This window comes from Dermacentor albipictus, chromosome 9, assembly GCF_038994185.2.
Source record: "Dermacentor albipictus isolate Rhodes 1998 colony chromosome 9, USDA_Dalb.pri_finalv2, whole genome shotgun sequence".
NCBI lineage: Eukaryota > Metazoa > Arthropoda > Arachnida > Ixodida > Ixodidae > Dermacentor > Dermacentor albipictus.
The window spans coordinates 48,495,826-48,516,387 of record NC_091829.1 but is presented as its reverse complement, the minus strand read 5'-3'; the positions used below and the strand labels follow the sequence as shown (position 1 = coordinate 48,516,387).

General features: G+C 49.3%; 1 protein-coding gene across 2 annotated transcripts in view; it reads right to left on the bottom strand.

Moving 5' to 3' along the window:
* LOC135916202 (membralin) overlaps positions 1-20,562 on the bottom strand; it is a 270,073-nt gene that overhangs the window by 38,279 nt on the left and 211,232 nt on the right. For both annotated transcript variants that reach the window (XM_065449488.2, XM_065449489.1), the window contains one exon: positions 7,386-7,443. In XM_065449488.2, coding sequence (XP_065305560.1) covers positions 7,386-7,443 — 58 coding nt within the window. The remainder of the gene's footprint in view (positions 1-7,385; positions 7,444-20,562) is intronic.

The window sequence follows — 20,562 nt, the reverse complement described above, 5'->3', positions numbered from 1 at the left end:
CAAACTTGCATGTTGTAGCCCGCTGCCTCATACTTCGTAAGCTTTATCTGCACCAGCTAAAAACTGCTTCATCTCGCACTTAGGGACTTTCCGCGCTGGCAGTTGTATTCCACAACTTTCGGCAGGCTAAAGAAAGGTTCGTGAATGCTGGCTGCTTCTTTCTTGCTTTACTACTGCTACTGTGATTGGAGCTCTCTACATCTACGCAAATTACCATCTTGAATCGATGTATGTACGCACGACGCCGGCTCGAACCTTTCAGTACACCATCGGCAGTGGTCAATTGTGGTCGGGTGGTCCATAGCGATGGCAAAGTGCTATCTCACAATTTGAAGCTGTAACGTCGGTGCAAGCTATGCATAGGCATACGCCACTAAACATGTCTGGCAGTTTAGAATTGACGCTGTAAGCGGTTGGGCAAGTTGAGGTATATACGAAAAAAGATTCAGGGGCAATTTAGTGGTAAATGCGAGAGAAATGTGTTAGTACAATGTTGCACCTCCAAGAGGCTCCAGATTAATTATTTAAGCCACGCTCACCACATTGCAAAGTGTTGTTCAGGAGTTCACTCGACACCTGTCCTGCCTCTTCGAAGTGCACTAGACGGTGGTTCGGATATATATATATGTATATATATATAGTGACGCGAGGATTAGAGAAACAGGGAAATCTATTTATTTACAAGGTAGATATAGATACAAAAGACAGGCAGAGCAGGCAAGCACATCACGTCGTCGTCTTCAGCCTAAGCTCGTGCTCTCCTTCCACTTTGCTTTCAGCGTTGTAACAATATATGTAGATATGCACATACACGCTCTTCCAAGCTGTCGCATTACTTCTATACCACGTGACTGGTTTCCTACACTTCCCACACATACATCTTTTTCCACTTTGACACTCCTAATGTAAATGCATTAAAATGCAGCGTACAAGTGCATCAGTATTGCCCATGCACTCGTACACTTATTGGAATACTATGGGCACATTCACATAGGCGATTGATCAAGGTCGTGCAACCAACCGCAACTGGCAACCAAGAAGTATGTAACACATGGCGCCCCATGTTCACACTGGCTAGTGCAACCTGCCCATTGCCACACCGAAACCTCTCGCGATTCGTGCTGGGCACATCTTCTGGCACCGCCATCATCATGTAAAATAAGCGTCAGTGCATACAGACATCCTGCTCCTGCGCCGCTGATTGATTCAGCAGCTTTGCGACTGAAGTCGCGTGACAAAAATGTAGCAGCGAGCAATTTACCCCAAACAGTTGCTTTTCGACCAAAGCGACCATTTGCAACTATATGAGGCCAACTTGGTCATGTGACTTCCGTGAGCCACCAGTGTCAACGAGCCCTAAAGTTACATATTGTGGCGTAATTTTGCTGCTGTTCTACCTATTTCAGCAGTAAAATTTAAAAAATTGAATGCAGAACTCCCCTTAAGTTTCCCGCACAAGCTACGGCTTCGATGACGTCAATGTGCAATCTCACAGAATTCGCGGTATTGTTGCCGATTTAGGTAAACCCTACAACAGTTGCTGAGCTGTTTCAGTTTATTTTCTATTGCAATATCATTCCTGTATTAAAGCTAATATTAGATTATCTAGCCTTGGCCTGATGTTACCACAGTCTATGACGTTACCCACTGCAGCAAGAAGTTTGCCTTCTCTGTCCACACGGCAATGCTCTGGCGACGTCACGAAGTATCCGTTTACACAGGTAAAATGGTTAATTACGTGTAGCTAAAGCGGCGGGAAGCCGAGCACACCGTGAGAAACTCAACGGGATGGACAAAATCAAACCGACAAAAATCCGAAGTTTCACCCAAAAGGCGAAGCAAGGGGAGCGACAGCAACATATCAGACAACTGTAAGAAGCGAAGTTCGTAGTTTTATCGGCCGTAAAAGTTGCAATAAACATTACCTTACTAATTACCGTATTTATTCGCGTATAACCCGCACCAAAATGTGAAAAAACGCGTTTAAAAAGTGGGGGTGCGGGTTATCTGCGAATTTTTTACTTGGGAGGGGGGGGGGGGGGGGGGTCGGCTTCACCGCAATGTGCGGCGGCCTCCCCGTGTAGTCCGCCATCCCCATCGTCATCGACGCTTGTCAAGCCAATGAAGGGCCAACGAAAGGCCAGCCGGGCCAGCATTGTTGAGCCTCGCGTTAGGCGCTGTTTAGTGTACTTACCCCAGTTTGCACTGTTTGCCTGCTTTGTTTTGGCATCATGAGTGCGACTCGACGGCAGTGTTTCACAGCGAAAGAGAAGCTAAAGATTATAGCCACTGCCGAAGAAATCGGCAACAGAGCTGCTGCAAGACAGCATGACGTCGACGAGTCGTGCATTCGCGATTGGAGGAAGAAAAAAGAGAGTCTCGAAGCAACGAACCGGGACAGGCGAGCGTTTCGGGGTCCGAAGACTGGCGCGTACCCCCACCTCGAGACGCAGCTTGCGAAGTTCATTGAGGAGCAGAGAAGTCGTGGCCACGCTGTTTCGACTGAGATGGCGCAAATGGAAGCCCTGAAGTTGGCCCGGGAATTGAACATTCCACGTGAGTTTCGTGCAAGCCGTGGATGGCTTCAGGGCTTCATGCAAAGACATGGATTTTCTATGCGGCGGCGAACAACCATGTGCCAGCGGCTTCCTGAAGCCTACGAGGAAAAGTTGTTGAACTTTCAACGATATGTTATCGCACTTCGGAAGGAGCACAGCTATTTGCTGTCTCAGGTGGGAAATGCTGATCAAACACCTGTGTACTTTGAGATGCCGATGGACATGACCATGGAAAAAAAGGGCTCCAAATCAGTCAGCGTGCTGACCGGCGGAAATGCCAAGCTGCGCTGCACAGTCATGCTATGCGCTTTGGCTGACGGCACGAAACTGCGCCCGTATGTCATTTTCAAACGCAAGACGCTACCTAGCATTCCACTGCCCCCAGGAATCGTTGTGCGTGCGGAAGAAAATTCGTGGATGAACAGTGGCCTAGTCGGTGACTGGCTTCGAGTAATCTGGGAGCGAAGACCAGGTGCCTTGCTGGCACGCCGGTCGATGCTCGTACTAGATTCCTTCAGAGGCCACTGCACTGATGCGGTGAAGGCTTGCCTTGCCGAGACCAGCACCGACCTCGTCATAATACCTGGCGGCATGACGTCCATGCTACAGCCACTCGACGTGTGCCTGAACAAGCCGTTAAAGGCACACGTGAAGCGGCTGTATGCCCAGTGGATGGCCGACGGCCTTTACGCCCTCACACCGACGGGACGCGTGCGAAGGCCTGATATTCCATTGCTGTGCCAGTGGATTGTGGATGCGTGGAAAGCGATACCGGCCGATTTGGTACGCAAAAGTTTTTAAAAATGTGCGATCAGTAATAGTTTGGATGGTTCCGAGGACGACTACGTCTTTGAGAGCGGCGATGAAGCCTCGGATGGCAGTAGTGAGAGCGGCGACGATTAAGAATCGGATAACCAGTGACGTGGTGGCGGTCGTTTGAATAAATGTTCTGAAAACGAAATGATCACTGAGTGTGAGTTTCATCTTTCTAGCGCTCATTTTTTTTTTCAGGTAAACGTGCGGGTTATACGCGTTTTTTTTTTTTTCCGCCGAGTTCAAAGTTAGGGGTGCGGGTTATACGGAGGGGCGGGTTATACGCGGGTAAATACGGTAAGTCAACAAGCATCTTGCCATGCACGCACAGGTGAACATGAATAGATTCCACTCAAAAACTACGAACACTCGCTGCCATAACGCTGGTGTGGTGAAGAGTGTTGGCCGTGGGTAGCGAATGCTTCGTGTTGCCTCTCGCTTGAACACGTCTCCGAAACTTGAGATTACGTGACCTACAACACCACGTGCCTAGAAAACAGTAAAGATGAAGCTGCCAGCAATCTCAGCTCGTCCAGCCTTTGTGGCTGCGGCAGATTAACACCAAGATTTGGTGCGAGAGCACGCGTATGCATTTGGCTGCGACGTGTGCTGCCATGGCTGGGCTAGAGGAGCAGATGCAGGCTTGCCTGCCAGCTGTAGTGTGCGCATGATCACGCTACCAAGCGCTCCTCCATCTAGCACATGGGTAATCACATGAACTCCCACACTGAGCATGCATCAAGCCACCATCCTTCTCGGCTCACCCTGAAATGGTTTCCCTCCCACTCACCCACAACATACGGCGCACCAGATGCAATCTTAACGCACTTGGATTTTACACAGATAATCACGGCGACGATGACGAGTGTTCATACAGTAGAAAACACAACCGCAGACACCTTCAACGAAGCGCTGTTTAACCAATAACCGCTTTTGAGCTTTTATGGCAGTAAGTACTTCATTGTTAAAAGGAACACCTCAGCAGTAACAAAGCTAACGTAATAATCGGTAATATGTGGCTGACATATTACATACAAAGAAACAGACTGAATACCGAATGCGTGTTCTTTTTAAAACTGGATCCTAATGTGCCTTCTCTACAAAGGCCACTTTGTTTTCATTAGTGCGTAGAAATCTTCGCATCGATATTTGATAAAAAAATCTGGAGGACACTGAAGCTTCGCTTTTAAAAGTGGGATGCCATAGCATTCAATGATCCCTGACTGCTTCTCACACTTCCCGGCAACTGCAGCTTGTGTAATTCTGTAATATTTACCGGGAAACGCTTGCGGCGAACGCTATGCACAAAGGCAAGCAGGCAACGAGCAGGCGAGCTTTTTAGTAGAAACGCAGCCTCTTGCGTGGCCCGCGGATGTGTGGAGGAAAGAGCCATCTGGACGGTGGTGTTGCAAGGAACCGAGCTCAGCGCGCCACTCTATGGAAGGTAGGGAAAACACGGGGAATGCGGGAGATGGAAATTCAAGATGATGAGCAAAACGTGAACAAGGTGAATGCATTCAACTTGTTCGTGTTTTGCTCATCATCTATGGAAGGTAGAAACACTGACAAAGGGCTTTATGTTTAGTTTCCGCGTAACAACATTGCGTTTTCTGGTATATTCAAATTACAATCCAACGCTATCATGTTTGTAGGTTGTGCATAGGTTGCACATTACGATTTTTCTGACGCATCTTACTTTGAGGACTTCAATTAGTTCAGCAACGTCTCTGCACCATGTGGAGGGCCTGAGTGCTTGTGGTTCGGAATGATTTTTCGCCAAACGACATCCGACGCCAGACTATGACACCGGTTTTATGCGACATGGGGCCCTTAAGCTATCACATTAAAAAGCAACCACAGGGTTGGAAAACACGCTGTTGTGGTGAAGAAGCGCCGTCAATTGTGCGATAACGTCCATTTTCACGTGATGAAAACGCGGAGCAAAAAGTGCATGGGAGAAGAGCCAGTGCGATGAGCTTACGTTGCAAGAGCGCACAACAACCACTCAGAGAACCATGAACCTCGAGCTCAAAATGACAAACACTTCTCGGCCCTCGTGGGAAAGTTGCAAGCAGTGTGCGGTCATGTTGTGCCATCTGTCAACAGGTGGTCAAAGCGTTCTGTAGAAAGGCTCACTTGCTCGCCGACAGATGGGGAGACCTTACATACCTTTCAAGTATATTGGCATCCCAAACAAGGCCTTGCTTCTAACTCAGCAGTATGCAGAGGCGGAGATAAAGTTAGCGTGGTCTTAATTCTGCGAAATATAGGTAGCTAAAAAGCATTTTTTGACAAATAGGGCAGTTAGGGACATTCAGATAAGAATTTGTAATGACCACGTCTGAGCTGTATCTTTCAGATTGGATCAAAAAAACAATAAGGGCTGCGACTAAATGGGACATGCAACTTCACGCTCGTTCTTGGCTTGAAACATTACTTTCCTTACTGATCAAAACAATAGCCTGGCTAAGACAAGTCCCTTGTCGAAATGGCAGCTGAAGCTTGAGGCTTTCCTAGTCCACTCACTGTCAATAAATTTTTTTATTGACTGATATTAGAGTGAATAATATATAAGAATTGCCAAAAAAGCACTAAAGACACGATCATGGCAGCTTCAAAATTATGTAATTGCTTCACCACTAGCTGGACATAGTCACCTTCAAATACTGTCACCTCAGAAAATGAGGAAGAGGAAGGAGGTTGTGCAGGCAAGGGGTTGTTACAGTTCACTTAGCGTGGTCATGAATGGAATGGATGCCAAACATGACTTGCCTAATCGTCACACTTGTCAGCATGAAAATACTTGTCCTTTGGGCACATGCGATGGGATTATGCATCAGTGCAACTCTGTCCTACTGTTGCCACCTCTACACCAGGGTGTGGTTTCTCTCTGAATGCCTCTGTGTGAGCTGACCTGACAAGACCTACTTTCACTCCACTCTACGCCAGAGTGGTTTCTTTACGTATTCCTATGTGTGAGTTGACACGACTAGTCCCGACAGGGCCCACTACCAGGGAGTAGGAGAGAATGAGGTTGCCTGGATGGTGGAGGGTATAAGGACAGTGAGACGCCATGTGGAGAGCCACCTTCTTTGCTCTTGCGTGCAGGAGCACGCATGAAGAAAATTTGTGTAACTTTTTTTGTCTTGGAGCACACTGCTCATCCATAATGATGTAACCTTCTCTGATGGTTAACCTGGTTCAAGTTCCAAGCAGACGCTGTTGAATGTCGTCAAAACCCCGTCCCCATAACACTTGGTGGCAGCCTAATAGGGTGCAGTGAAAGAGCCATTAACACGTAATGAAGTCTGTACAAGTTAAACATTTAAAACCATGTCTTGCAGATCCCAGAATCCTAGAAAATGACATGCTTTTGGTTTGGTTATATGTTGCAAATGCCTTGCACAAGGCACAAATACTGAATTTTCACACGTATAATCTGCATCTGCACATATAACTTGCACATCTGATTATAACCATACAGAATTATCAACCAACATAGAGGAAAGCTACAGGAACAGTCTTGTTTCACACGCTCAATCAGCGTCACCCTTGCGGCTGCTTTCTGCTGAAGTTCAGTGCAGCTCCATAACAAAACGCTCTTACACAGCCTTGAAGTCAAACTGAAAGAAAAAATTCACGGATAGCTGGCATCCCCTTTTCACACACAGACATTTATATCTTTAGGGTGGTAATGTCTATGAAGATACGTTATTCATTGATATGGAGCAGCAATAGCCAGAACATGCAGCAACTGCAAAGCTTAACAAGGCGCATTTCTAACTTGTGATACTTTCTGCAGGCAGTTACCTTACACGTGTAAGGAGTGCAGCGTGGAGTCAAAAGATGGCAAGGCATAAGTGAGAAACTTCAATTGTGCCACCCAACGGGATTTCTCCATTGCTGACAGAGAGATGACTTCTTATAGAAGTACACAAGCGTGAGGTAATGGACGCACATCTCCACAAAATACTATGGCATGAAAAAATGATCTAGATCGAAGCTCAAGCTTACCAATGAAGACAAATATCTGGTGGTGGGAGTACCGGAGCAGCATCGAGATTGACAGTGTCTGAAAAAAAAATGCATATATATATATATATATATATATGTAGCAGTAGAACAAGACTTAACTGTGCACAATCTAAAACTGCACTGAAGTGTAAACGCAAACAAAAAAGTAAAAAGACAGCGTTTCTTACATGTAAGGCAGATGTAAACATGAAACATTGCATGCGTAATGGTGAAGCATTGCTGCTGCCAGTTGGCTCCTCAAGTTAACGCAATCTTTGCCATTTTGACTACCCTCAAAACAGACCTTGTACCAGGTTAAAACTTCCCAGCACGGCATTTTACTAGGCTCAGTGACTGCAGTAAAAAAATGCTGTTACATGTGCTATACCAATGCACAAATGCCTCTCTCATGAATGAAATAGTACACTTGTCTATCATCACAACCTTTCCCAATGTCTAACAGGGCAGCATTTGATCACAGCCCTCACCATGGCCTATCCCACCATGGCTGCCTCAAAATTTGTCATTACAATCACATCTAATCCAAGCACGCATCAGAACTCATAAGCCCATGGCTTGAAGATGGCAGAAGAGCAGTTATAGGCCTAAGAGATAAAAATATTTTAATTGTGCAGTTTTAAATGTCAATAGACAGTTTTAGCACTGCGCCTTGATGATACGTACCCGCCGCGGTTGCTCAGTGGCTATGGTGTTAGGCTGCTGAGCACGAGGTCGCGGGATCGAATCCCGGCCACGGCGGCCGCATTTCGATGGGGGCGAAATGCGAAAACACCCGTGTACTTAGATTTAGGTGCACGTTAAAGAACCCCAGGTAGTCAAAATTTCCGGAGTCCCCCACTACGGCGTGCCTCATAATCAGAAAGTGGTTTTGGCACGTAAAACCCCATATATTATTGATGATACGTATGCAGCGCGCAAGTGCTTTATGGAAAATAGCAGCACATGTCACATCAGGGCTTTTAGTACTGGGAAATGCCTACATACGTAAGCGGGCGAGCGTTGGAGCGTGTTGGCTGCATCCGCCAGTGCATCGAACCACAGGTAAAACTATAGACGCTGTTGGTCTCACCAAAGTGATGTAAATTGTGCGTGCAAACAGCGTATAGGGGCACGAATTGCGTCCGCTATAGACAAATGCACGCAGAGAGAAGAGAACGAACTTTGAGAGCAGCTGGCGAGCAGCCGAGCAGCGGTGAAACTGAGCCTTTATTGTACGTGCCTTCCACGGCGAGGAGGCCAGCGCCGCAAACATAAACATCCTCTCGTTGTGCAGATGCTCACGGCGGCGGCGGCAGAATCGGATCCTCTACAGGGCTCCCCCCATAGATACAAAGGTTGCTGTTGCGCTGATGCCCAGGACGCGTGTTTACTCACAGGGCAGGGTGTGGATGGGGGAGAATCGGGCGGAGAACGGAGAACGAGTGGGGAGTGCAAGAGAAACACAGAAGTTTGCCATGTGCGCGGGTTTCACATGGTCGATTTCAATCACATTTTCACGGCCATTCACAGAAACAGTAAAAGTCTTTTTTCCGCGCTGTAGCATTTCGAACGGGCCGTAGCATGGTGCAGTGAGGGCGGGCCGGATGCCTTCGCAGTGCACGAAAACGCGAGTTGAGGCAGCTAGGTCTTTGCTTACGAAAATGTCGTAAGTGGAGGGCTGTCGAGCTGATGTTAGTCGCAAGCGCTCAAAGAGCGACCGAAGTTGCTCAACGTAGGCAGGAGGCGAGAGGTTGGGTACTGCACGTGGTGTGAAGAATTCACCGGGTAGACCTAGTGTCATCCCGTAGACCGTTTCGGCAGCAGTACATCCGAGGTCCTCTTTTATCGCCGACCGAATACCTAGCAGAACTAGCGGCATGTCATTGACCAATAAAGTTCGAGCATCGCGGGCAATGAGGGTGGCTTTCAACTGGCGGTGAAGCCTTTCCACCATTCCATTTGCTGACGGATAGTATGCAGCTGTGTGGATGTGGCGGATACCGAGGATGCTTGTTAATGCTCCGAAGAGCTCACTTTCAAACTGTCGTCCGCGGTCGGTTGTTACCATGCTGGGGCAGCCGAAACGAGATATCCAACCGGCTATGAAAACGGACGCCACGGTGGACGGCGTAATATCGTGTACGAGAAAGGCTTCGGGCCAGCGTGTGTAGCGGTCAATGCAGGTGAGGATGTATCGTTTACCATGCGATAAAGGCAGCGGACTGACATTGTCGATGTGAACGTGGTCAATGCGAGAGTCAGCCGGACGAAAGGGTTGAAGTGGTGACTTGGTGTGGCGGGTCGTTTTTGCAGGTTGGCAGCGTTGACATTCTCGAGCCCAGCGGCAGACATCTGCATTGATGCCGGGCCACACATAATGGGAGGTGATGAGGCGCTGAGTGGCGTGAACACCAGGATGGCTCAAGTCATGTAGCTTGCCAAAAACTTGAAGACGGTGCAAGGAAGGCACAAATGGACGGGCACAGCCTGTTGACATGTCGCAGATAATCGTACCGGAGGAGAATGGCAGCGGCAACTCAGCAAATGAGAGAGATGTGGACCCTGCACGCAGGTCACACGGCTCGTTGTCAGAATGTTGTGCCTCTGCGATGATCTCAAAGTCCACAGCAGCAGTGGAAAAGGCGTCGACACATGACTTGGCAGCCCCATTAACGGGTCCTTCGATGTACCTTAGGTCGACCGTGAATTCGGAGATAAAATGCAGGTGCCGAATTTGTTGGGACGTGTGTGTGCTGTGGTTTCCACGGAAAGCGAATGTCAGTGGCTTATGATCCATCAATACGTGGAACACGGTACCTTCGAGAAGGTGGCGAATGTGGCAAATGCCAAGGTAGACAGCCAGGAGTTCGTGGTTCAAAGTGCTGTATCGAGTTTCTGCCGGCTTCATCTTCTGCGAAAAGAAACCGAGTGGACACCACAAATTCTGCTGGAATTGTTGCAGAACTGCACCAATGGCACTGGAGGAGGCGTCGGTGATGAGCCGCATGGGCGATTCAGTTAGGGGATGCACTAGGAGGGTGGCATGTGCCAGGGCATTCTTGGCTTCTTGGGAGGCGGCGTCTGCTTCGGATGTCCATTCCAAGATCGCAGATGGTGCCTTTGGAGCCTTCAGCATGTTGGTCAGAGGTAGAATGATGCGTGCTATATTAGGCAGGAACCGACGGTGCAAGTTCAGAAGCCAGAGAAATTTACGGAGCTTGCAAAGCGACATTGGGCATGGAAAACCCCGCAGAGCTTGAACCTTCCTGTCCAATGGCTTGATTCCTTCAGGTCTGACAAGGTGTCCAAGAAATTCGACGTTGTCAACACCAAAGACACATTTGGCTGGGTTGAGAGAGAGAGAGAGAGAGAATCAACTTTTGTGCTGAGCCCTTAGTGACGGGCGGTGCGCGCTTGCACCAGATGGGGTGGAACCTTATTCTCAGGTCCCATATGTGTCCAGCAGTTCCTGGCCCCTAGCCGCCAGCGCGAGCTGGGTCGGTAGGTCGGGGCTGGACAACAAGGTCTCCCATCGCTCGGGGGGGTTGGGGCTGGGGAGGGTGGGGGGTAGGGGTGGTGGGGGGTTCTTGAGCTTAGTGCACTCTGCAAGGATGTGTGCTAGAGTGCCTTTTGACCGTCTGCAAAAAGGGCATGAAGTGTCATGCTCTGTTGGGAACATCTTATGCAAGAGCACTGGATGCGCTAGCGACCCCGCTTGCATGCGTCGCACGATCGTTTGCTGAATTCGGTTGAGTTGCGGATGCGGACGGGGAAGCCTACATCTGCCGCTTCTGTACATTTGCGTGATGTCTTTGTAGCTTGTCACGGGGTGCGGTAGCCCTGGCTCGTCCTCGGCCCGGATCGATAGTTCTCGGGCATAGTGGTCGGCGAGTGCGTTGCCTTCCACTTGCGAGTGAGCCGGGACCCACACGAGCTCAACGGCCCGCCTCGGTGATTTGCATTTGTTGAGGATCGCTAGTGCCACGGAAGATATGTTCCCCTTGCGGTAGCTTGCGTAGGCGGTCTGGGAGTCTGTGACAACGGTCCTCACTCCCGGTTGTGCGAGTGCGAGGGCCACGGCCACTTCTTCTGCTTCGGCTGTATTCGTCGTCCGTATCGACGCGCCTGTGACAAGTTTATCTATGGTGGTGACGACCGCCGTTGCTCTGGTTCCGTGCTTGGGAAGTGAGGCGTCCGCGTAGAGGACCTCGGGGTCCTCTTCCAGCTGTCGAGCCAGTGCCTTGGCCCGCGCAGAGCGTCTCTCGTTGTTCCTCCCCGGCTGCATGTTCCGGGGGAGGGGCTTGGTCTTAATAATGTCTCTCCACGTTGTGGGGAGCGGCTCCGTTGTCGGTAGCTGTTCAATTTGCCATCCTATCTTGCGTAGGACGGCCCGACCGTGCTCTGTCCGGCTCAGCCTTACCCTCTGGTGGGATAGGTGTGCTTCCACCAGCTCTTCCACCGTGTTGTGGGCACCCATTTCCAGCAGCTTCTGCGTTGACGAGTAGACTGGGATGCCCATGGCGAGTTTTACTGCTTTCCTTATCGTCGTGTTCAGCGTTTCGCGGTTCACCTTCGCAAGCTGGAGGTACGGGGCGGAGTACGTTACGCGTGACACGACGAATGCCTGCACCAGGCGCAGTGCGTCTTCTTCTTTGATTCCTCTGTTCCGGTTGGTGACTCTCCGGATCATGCTGAGGACTTGCTCGGATGTGGTCTTGATTTTGTTGACGGCTGCGTGCGCCTTGCCGTCGCTGCACAACAGCAGGCCCAGTATCCGGATCTGCTGCGTTGGTTTGATCTCTGTGCCGTCGATGGTGATGATTATGTTTGGCGGCGGCTCTTTCTTCGGTCTTCCGGGCTGTACCATGAGCAGCTCCGATTTCTGTGGAGCGCAGCTCAGGCCACAGGTCCTGGCATACTCGTGGACGGTCGTTGCCGCTCTCTGCAGGGCTTCCTCCACCCAGGCATCGGAACCCGCGCGGTTCGTCCACACCGTTATATCGTCGGCATAGAACGCGTGGTCCACGCCCTCGATCTGATTGAGTAGGTCGGGCAGGGGCAGGAGTGCTAGGTTGAAAAGCAGAGGCGACAGGACAGACCCCTGTGGGGTACCCCTGTCTCCGAGCTCCACAGGCTCTGACCGTTCATTTCCTATCCGGATAGTTGTTGCTCTATTGGTTAGGAAATCTTTGATATAACCGTAGGTCTTGCGGCCACACCCCTTCTTGCGCAGGTTCTCGAGCACGCTGGCGTGGGACACGTTGTCAAAGGCCCCTTTGAGGTCCAAAGCCAGTATACCCCGGGGCGCGTGCCTCGTTGCTTTTTTAATCACCAATTCGTGTAATTGGATCAAGACGTCTTGGGTGCTCAGGTGCTGGCGGAATCCATACATGGTCGCCGGCATCTGATTTGTCTCGTCCAGGTGTGCTTGAAGTCTTCTGAGAACCATGCGTTCCATGACCTTGCCCACACAGGACGTGAGCGAGATGGGGCGCATGTTCTCGATGGTCAGAGGTTTGCCGGGTTTAGGTATGAACCGTACCTCGGCCTCTTTCCATTCTGCGGGCAACTTCGAGCTTTCCCAGGTTCTGTTGATGTGACCCAGGAGCCCACGTGCCGCCGCATCACTCATGTTATTGAGCAGCTTGTATGTAATGGCGTCCATTCCTGGTGCGCTCGCCTTATTACTCTCGTCTATGGCTGTTAACAACTCCGTGATGGTGAACGGTTCATCCAATGCCGGATTTTCCGGTCCCCCGTACTCCTCCGGTATCGGAAATCGCCCTCTCTCCGTCTTGAGGTAGATCGCCTTGAGGTCTTCAATGAGCCTTTGGCCGTTGCCATCGTAAGCGTTCAGAACTTTGGTGAGGTTGCGGTTGGTTGCGGTCTTGCTGCTCAACGGGTCGATCAGGTGTCTGAGCAGGCACCAGGTCTTGCGCGCCGACAGCGTTCCCTGCAGCCCGTCGCACGTACTCATCCAGTTCTCTCGGCACAGCTTGGTTGCGTATTCAGCGATCTGTTTGTTGAGGAGCGCGATGCGTTTGACGAGCTTCTTGTTTCGTCGTTGACGCTTCCATCTTCGCGTGAGCGAGTGCCGCGCCTCCCACATGTGTGCTAGTTTGGCGTCTACGAAGGGCGTCTGCATCGTTGTCACAACTTCTTGAGTAAATCTGTCGAGCGCGATCTTTTGTTCTCGCGCCCATTCTGCGTACGTTTGATGTCTGCCCTCCTCCGCGTTTTCTCCGGAGGTCTCATTTTCTTCGTCCGTGTGCTTGCGCATTCGGTCCCAGTCGGTGATCCGGGCTTTGCCGAGGGCTGCCCGGTACCTTGGTCCCTTGATCGTTACACTTATGATACTGTGGTCGGAGCCCAGGTCTACGTCTTCGTTCCGCCAGGCCACTTCTAGGGAGCCCGCCATCCACGACAGGTCCGGGGTGGTGTCCCTGTTGACGCTGTTTCCCTTTCGGGTGGCGACGCCCGGTTGGGATCAACTGGTTGGATCAACCCGGTTGGACTATCAACCCGACGCTGGGTTGATAGTCAAGCCATGTTCCTGCAGTCGCGAAAACAGCAACCATAGATGGTCAGCGTGCTGCTCTGGTGAAGAACTTGACACCAGCAGATAATCAAGGTAGGCGATGACGAAGTGCAGACCACGTATGACTTCATTGATGAAGCGTTGAAAAGTTTGGCCTGCATTCCATAACCCGAAAGGCATGCGGACATACTCAAATAAGCCAAAAGGTGTTGTGATGGTAGTCTTCAGTATGTCTGCTGGTTCCACAGGAATTTGATGATATGCCTTGACTAGGTCAATCTTGTTAAATATGGTTGTTCCAGCAAGAGTGGTAGCAAAGTCGTGAATGTGCGGGAGCGGGTACCGGTCGGGGGCGGTGTGAGCATTCAATGCACGGTAGTCTCCACAAGGGCGCCAATCTCCGGGGTCATGCTTGGGCACCATGTGCAGGGCAGATGACCAGCTGCTTGACGATGGGCCTATTATGCCTAATTGCAGCATGTGGTCAAATTCTCTGTGAGATGTGGCGAGGCGGTCTCCAGCTAGACTTCGTGGCTTGCAGGACACTGGACGACCCGTGGTGACGATGTGGTGCGTCACAGTGTGTTGCACCGGAAGTTCCAGATTGCTAGGTTTGGTAAGTTCAGGTAATTCACTGAGGATAGAGGCAAATTCTGATGATGGTGAAGGCGCAGCTAGTTGCGTAGAGGCGGGCCGCGGTGCGAGAATACCTTGCACGGAGAGGTTTGTCTTACAGTCCACAAGTTTACGGGAGCGGAGATTCACGTTCAAACCAAAATGGGTAAGGAGTCCGCACCTAGTATGGCGAAGCACACGTCGGCGAGGATGAAAATCCACCGAAATATGCGACGCAGGCCCAGGTCAACGGCAAGGGAGTGTTGGCCATATGTTGCAATTGTAGATGTATTCCCAGCTTGCAAAGGCGCAGTCCTCGGACAACGGTGTTGGTCGTGGCGGGAGGCAGGAATGACGCTCACCTCTGCACCAGTGTCCACAAGAAAGCGATGGCCTGTGATCCTGTCTGTGATGTAGAATAGGCGGCTTCGCGTAGCGGCCAAGTCACGGCCTGCCATTAGTGACTCGCTTCCATGTTTTCCTGCCAGCGACAAGGCTGTCAACATTTTCCAGCACTGGCGCCGAACCTGGTGTGGTACCAGCAGAAGCCGTCGGAAGTGTGTCTTGGGTGGGAACGGGAACGCGAATGTGAGCCAGCCCTAGCCAGTGGCGAGCGACGAGGCGTGTCTATCAGCATTGCTGCCATGGTGTCCTTCAGCATGTCAATTTCCTCCTCGAGGCGAGGTTGCCGGGCCTCGAGGTCTGATGTGACAGTGGTCGAGGACACCGCGGAGCTTGTGCCGGAGTAGTCATTGACGCGGTCCGCGAGCTCTGTCAGTTTGTCAAGAGGGATATCATCCGCAGCTGCCAAAACCATGACAAGTGTCTGAGGTAAGCGTTGTAGAAATAGCTCACTCAATAGTGGACTCTCGGAGTCTTGGATACAGTCACCGAGTAGCTGTCGCATCCGATGCAATAGCTGCGATGGTCGGCGATTGCCAAGTTCTTCCGCGTTGAGGAGTTGCTGCAAGCGGCTTCTCTCAGACACGGTTTTGCGTGTGAGCACTATGGCCTTAAAATGGTCGCAGGGTGCAGCCGGATGCGGGGCTCTCATGACGTCGTCGTACTCATCAGCTACCTCAGAGGAAAGTGCTGAGACGACATGCAGGTACAACACACGTTGCAATGTAATACGCTGCAGATCGAAGAGGGCTCCTACTTGCGTGAACCGCACTGCGGGATTCTTCGGCCAAAACGGCAGCAGCCACAGCTGGGCATTGGAAATGGCGTCCATGGCAGCGCTGGGGGCAGGGATGTCGGCTGTCACTGTTGACTGGGGCTGAGGAGCCGGAGCGTTGTTGCTGGATGCTGCAGTGCTCGTTTCGTCTTCCATCGTGTGTGCTTGCTACATCTGGGTCACCAGGCTATAGGGGCATGAATTGCATCTGCTATAGACAGACACATGCAGAGAGAAGAGAATGAACTTTGAGAGCAACCGGCGAGCAGCCGCACGGCGGTGAAGCTGAGCCTTTACTGTACGTGCCTTCCACGCCAAGGAGGCCGCCGCAGCAAACATAAACATCCGCTCGTTGTGCATATGCTCACGGCGGCGGCGGAATTGGATCCTCTACATAGTGCACTCTTAACACTTTCTCAAAAACAAAGTTCATATTTTTTGCTATGGATTCACACCGTGCAGGATCCTGGAATGGGTTCTACGCGTTCATTTCATGCAGCAAAGCCAAATTGTAGGCCATGGAAAAGTATAGCTTTCCGTTGGTCGCCTTTGACGCCATTCTACGAAACTCCTTTGTCTTGCACTCTCCCGAACAAACAAGAACAACGAGAGCAGCACGCAACGCTCCCTATGTACGCACACAAGAACCGAATGCGTGCATACGCGGCGGCCACGTACGCATCTTGTACCATTCGTGTAGCGCTCTGCACACGCACACTTTGCAGAACATAGCTATCTTACATAGGAACGTATGCAGTACTAAAGCTTTCTAATAACACGATCTGATTATGAGGCCTACCATAGGGGAAGGGGGACTCCAGATTTAATTTTTACCACCTGTGGTTCTTTGATGTGCACCTAAATCTAAGTAAAAAGCATTACCCACTTCGCCGTCCTCAAAATGTGGCCACCACAGCTGGAATCAAATCCTCAACCTCAAGCTCAGCAGTGCAACTCCATAGCCAATAAGCTACTGTGGTCGGTTGCCTGGGAGGTCGTAGGTTGGATTCCCACATAGAGGAATGGCAAAGAATTTTCCTTACTTTGCTTTGTGACAACTTTGATAAGCCTTCACAAGATAAGTCGCAAGTGTCAATACTTTTGGAGGTTGTAGAAACACTACAATGATTGGAAAGCTCGATTGGAACATAGTCAGTGCTGCTTGAGAAGCATATGATGTGAGTTATGATGGTTGTAATCAGTTGGGCTGGTGGCTCCTGTCAGATGATGGCGCAAGTGAATACTGCTGGCCAAGCACTGCTGAGAAAAACACCCTGCCACTTCCCCGTCACCAACTACAATGCAGCCCCCTTGTTCACCGAATGCACGCTTGAGAGCAGCATGACACCACTGCGCAAGCGTTCTGTCAAGTGTTTTTCTTTTTTTCATATTTCATGGGTTTTATTTGCAACCCGGAAAGAAGGACCACATGAAACGTACCATACAGGAGACAACTCGATCGGTAGTTTCTGAAAGTGCTCTACAAATCTGCATATTATACTTAGGGTCCTCAGCCAATAATAATAAAGTTGGTTAATTAAACTTAATAAATGAGTGAGGTATGGGGAAAACAAAAAATTGCCTGAGCTACTTTAGGCCAGTGCAAATAACATGCATTTGGTGCAATTCCCTTCCGACACGCCTTTGATTTTTGAAATCTTCACTAAAGTTACGTGGGGCGCCCTGTATATGTTACCCATATATGCAGATTTTTGCAATTGTAACACATGAAACACAATTCTAGGGATGAATGATATGCAGTGTTACATTAAATTACCTTACGGAGTTGCTCACCTTTTCAAGAAACGTGAACATTTGCTGATGTCCATTACAATTACCCATTTAAGTCTAGCTAACAATTTAAAGTATCAGAAGGACATCCACCATATGCTGGTTGACAAATTGAAATGTCACTTCTATGGCTTGATAGTGACAGCTTCTTTTGATGTTCATGCCTATGGAAGCACCTTCCCCTATCTCTTGCAAAAATGAAGCACTATACTTCATGGAGGACCCAGACTGCGAGAATCACAGTACTGAGCAACCACAATCTTGTGGTGGTGTTGATAGTACAGTGAAACCTCGCTAAATCGGAGTTGGCTGAAGCTCGAAAAGAGTACGCACTAAACGGTAGTAAATACTGGTTAACCAAAACAGCGCGAGATCACCCACTTACCTGCCAAAATGGAACTCAGAGAGAGAGTTCAGTGAAAGGGCAAAAACATGCAGTATTCATTTCGCGTGACAAAAGTTTGTTATTTTCATTTGATGCTATGGCTGGCTAGTAGCGATGACAGAGGCCTCAAACTCCCTTAAGCTGCAAGTCAGCTTTCTGCCAGCCCCCTCTTCGCAGCGAACAACTGCATGAGGCTGACGTAACGCGCAGCTTCTGCCACTGTCGAGCCTGAATTGCCCGTGCTGTCTCTTTCTGTGTCGTCCTCATCACTGTCATTAAGTGACACCAGCAATAACAGAGGCAACGATGACAAAAGGTCGAACCTTGAAAAGTTTAACCTCACAGCCGACATCTTTTCGTGGTCCCAGCAGCACTGCCGAGCATCTCTTCCTTCGCATTACAAATGCCACAAACCTTAGACAACGGTAAATCCCTCTCACGTGCCAACACTGACTTCGCGCCACGTTCGATAGCATGAACCATGTCCAATTTTTCTTTTAAGCTGAGCACCCGGTTTTTCTCCGAGCTTTGGCATGATGCGAGTCCTAGCTTGCACAAAGCCACAACACAGGCCACCACTGAAACGTCATTAGGCAGTCGTCTGACGACAACTGTAAACACACACCTTCCCCGGTCCGGTGCAATAGTGGCACATTTTTCCCGCGCAATACCCGAGTGCTCGTTTCAAGTTATGTCAAGCAACTAGAGCGATGCTCTCGCACGTGTTGTGGGAGTGTCCTGTCATAGCAGCTATAATGACAGTAGCTCCAATAGCTCTTGTGTCAAAATGGGCCACCACTCTGAGCAGCTCTAACCTCAAGACATAAGAGTGGGTAGTCCAGCGGGCCCTACAGGCAGCGACAAGGCGAGGCCTCGAAGTCTCCTCATGGGAGAGCTGAACCCAGGTCATTAAAGTTTGCTGGATTTTCTATAAAGTTGTTTCCATTCATCCACTAGCCAGCCACAACATCTCTGAGGCTCGTTCTTTTGCCTGGCCGACCTACCGCCATAACTGGCTACGCGAAGTGCCAACACTACATGTTAACCGATACGTACGCAATAAGCTGGTGCAGTTTATGCAGATGAAAAATGCGCTATGTTCAATGGGATTTAACTTTACTACCTTTAAAACGAAACTACTGTTTAAGCAGGTATGGTTTAATGAGGTTTTACAGTAATAGTAGTGGTGGGGCAGCAGTAAACGGCTGGTTTCGTCTAGCAATGGGCATCTCTTACAACATTACTGTGCTATGTCACAACATGTCCAGAAACCAGTCTTTCTTAGGAATGCAAGAAGAATATTTGAAGTCTTTTTCAGGCTATAACTGACCTTTCTGAGAATACAACATAATTGCAGGCATGCATGCAGAAGGTAATTCTTTTGCAAGTTCCCAAACAGAGTGTTCTTTTCACCTCGGCATTTTGGGCAAGATCACAGAAAGCGTTCAATGTGTCCTGTCTCTTCGCATGCAGTACAGTTAGGGAAATCAATATGCCTTGTCTTAAGTAACCATACTGGTGTATTAGTAGATCCCATCTTGTGAGCAAGCTATTCGCAAGTTACAACACAGCCCTTATTTCCAGTGTGCATATCGAGCAAGTTTTCAGTGTTGCTGCAGATGTCTTCCCAAGAAAATAAGGGAAGATTAGCAAAGAAAATTTTGAAAAGCAATTCTCAGTGAAAATAAACAACACGTGAAGGACTGCTGAGGAAGCATTGGGAGAGCCAGCCCAGCTCGTTCTGTTTACTTTATTTGTGTAATGTTAATAAATATAGCTTAAAAAGTAACATTAAAGCAATCGATTACTTTTTAGTAAGTGCTCAGTTACTTTTGTGGGGCTGTAACTGGTAACCATAATCAATCACATTTTTTAAAGAAGTCATTACAATTGTAATCGACTACATTTTTGCGTAATGTGTACAAGTATGGTAAAACTGAACACGCAACAAATATTTTCTAGCAAGAAAAACAGCATGCCTTGAATTCTGGCCATAAAAAAAATATGAAACCAGCTAACTTTACGTTCACAGAATCGAAACTTATTTACTTTATCCATAGTCATCACTCTTGGACAGCACTTAGTCACTGTGTTTGAAGAGGCAAAACATGCCATCTTCTGTACAGTCCATAGCGCATTTGATAGTCTGCATTTAGCAGAAAAGTCTACAACAGTCATAAATGAATGGTGGGACATGCCTAGACTAACCACTTCACTAGTCCATTCTGCAACCCAATTCTCTGGAAAGCCAAGAACAGATTATATAAGTTGCTGCCGCTAGCTTAACATGTAAAATTACTTATTGTTTGAATGTGTTTTTGTAATCAGATTGAAAGCACTTCGTCGTCGTCATGGTATGCGAGAACTAGTTCTGTTGGCTGTCACCATCCAGGGCCACCATCTTGTGATGGCCATGACGATAATGCTGGCTAGGCTGTTCTTCGACAGTAGGCTGTCGCGAACACGGTTTTGATTTCATATCAGATTGCACAGTACGAGCAATCTTTAGACAAATTTTGTTGGAAAGAAAGGCGCAAGTTAGAATAACATAAGTACAGTCACAGTTCATTTTGACCCACCTGCATTAAGCACATCGGCTACATCCAACTCACTACGCTGTGTGTTATGGCACTGGTGTTTGTAAATGAAGTCTCTGAGATGGCTGCCCATA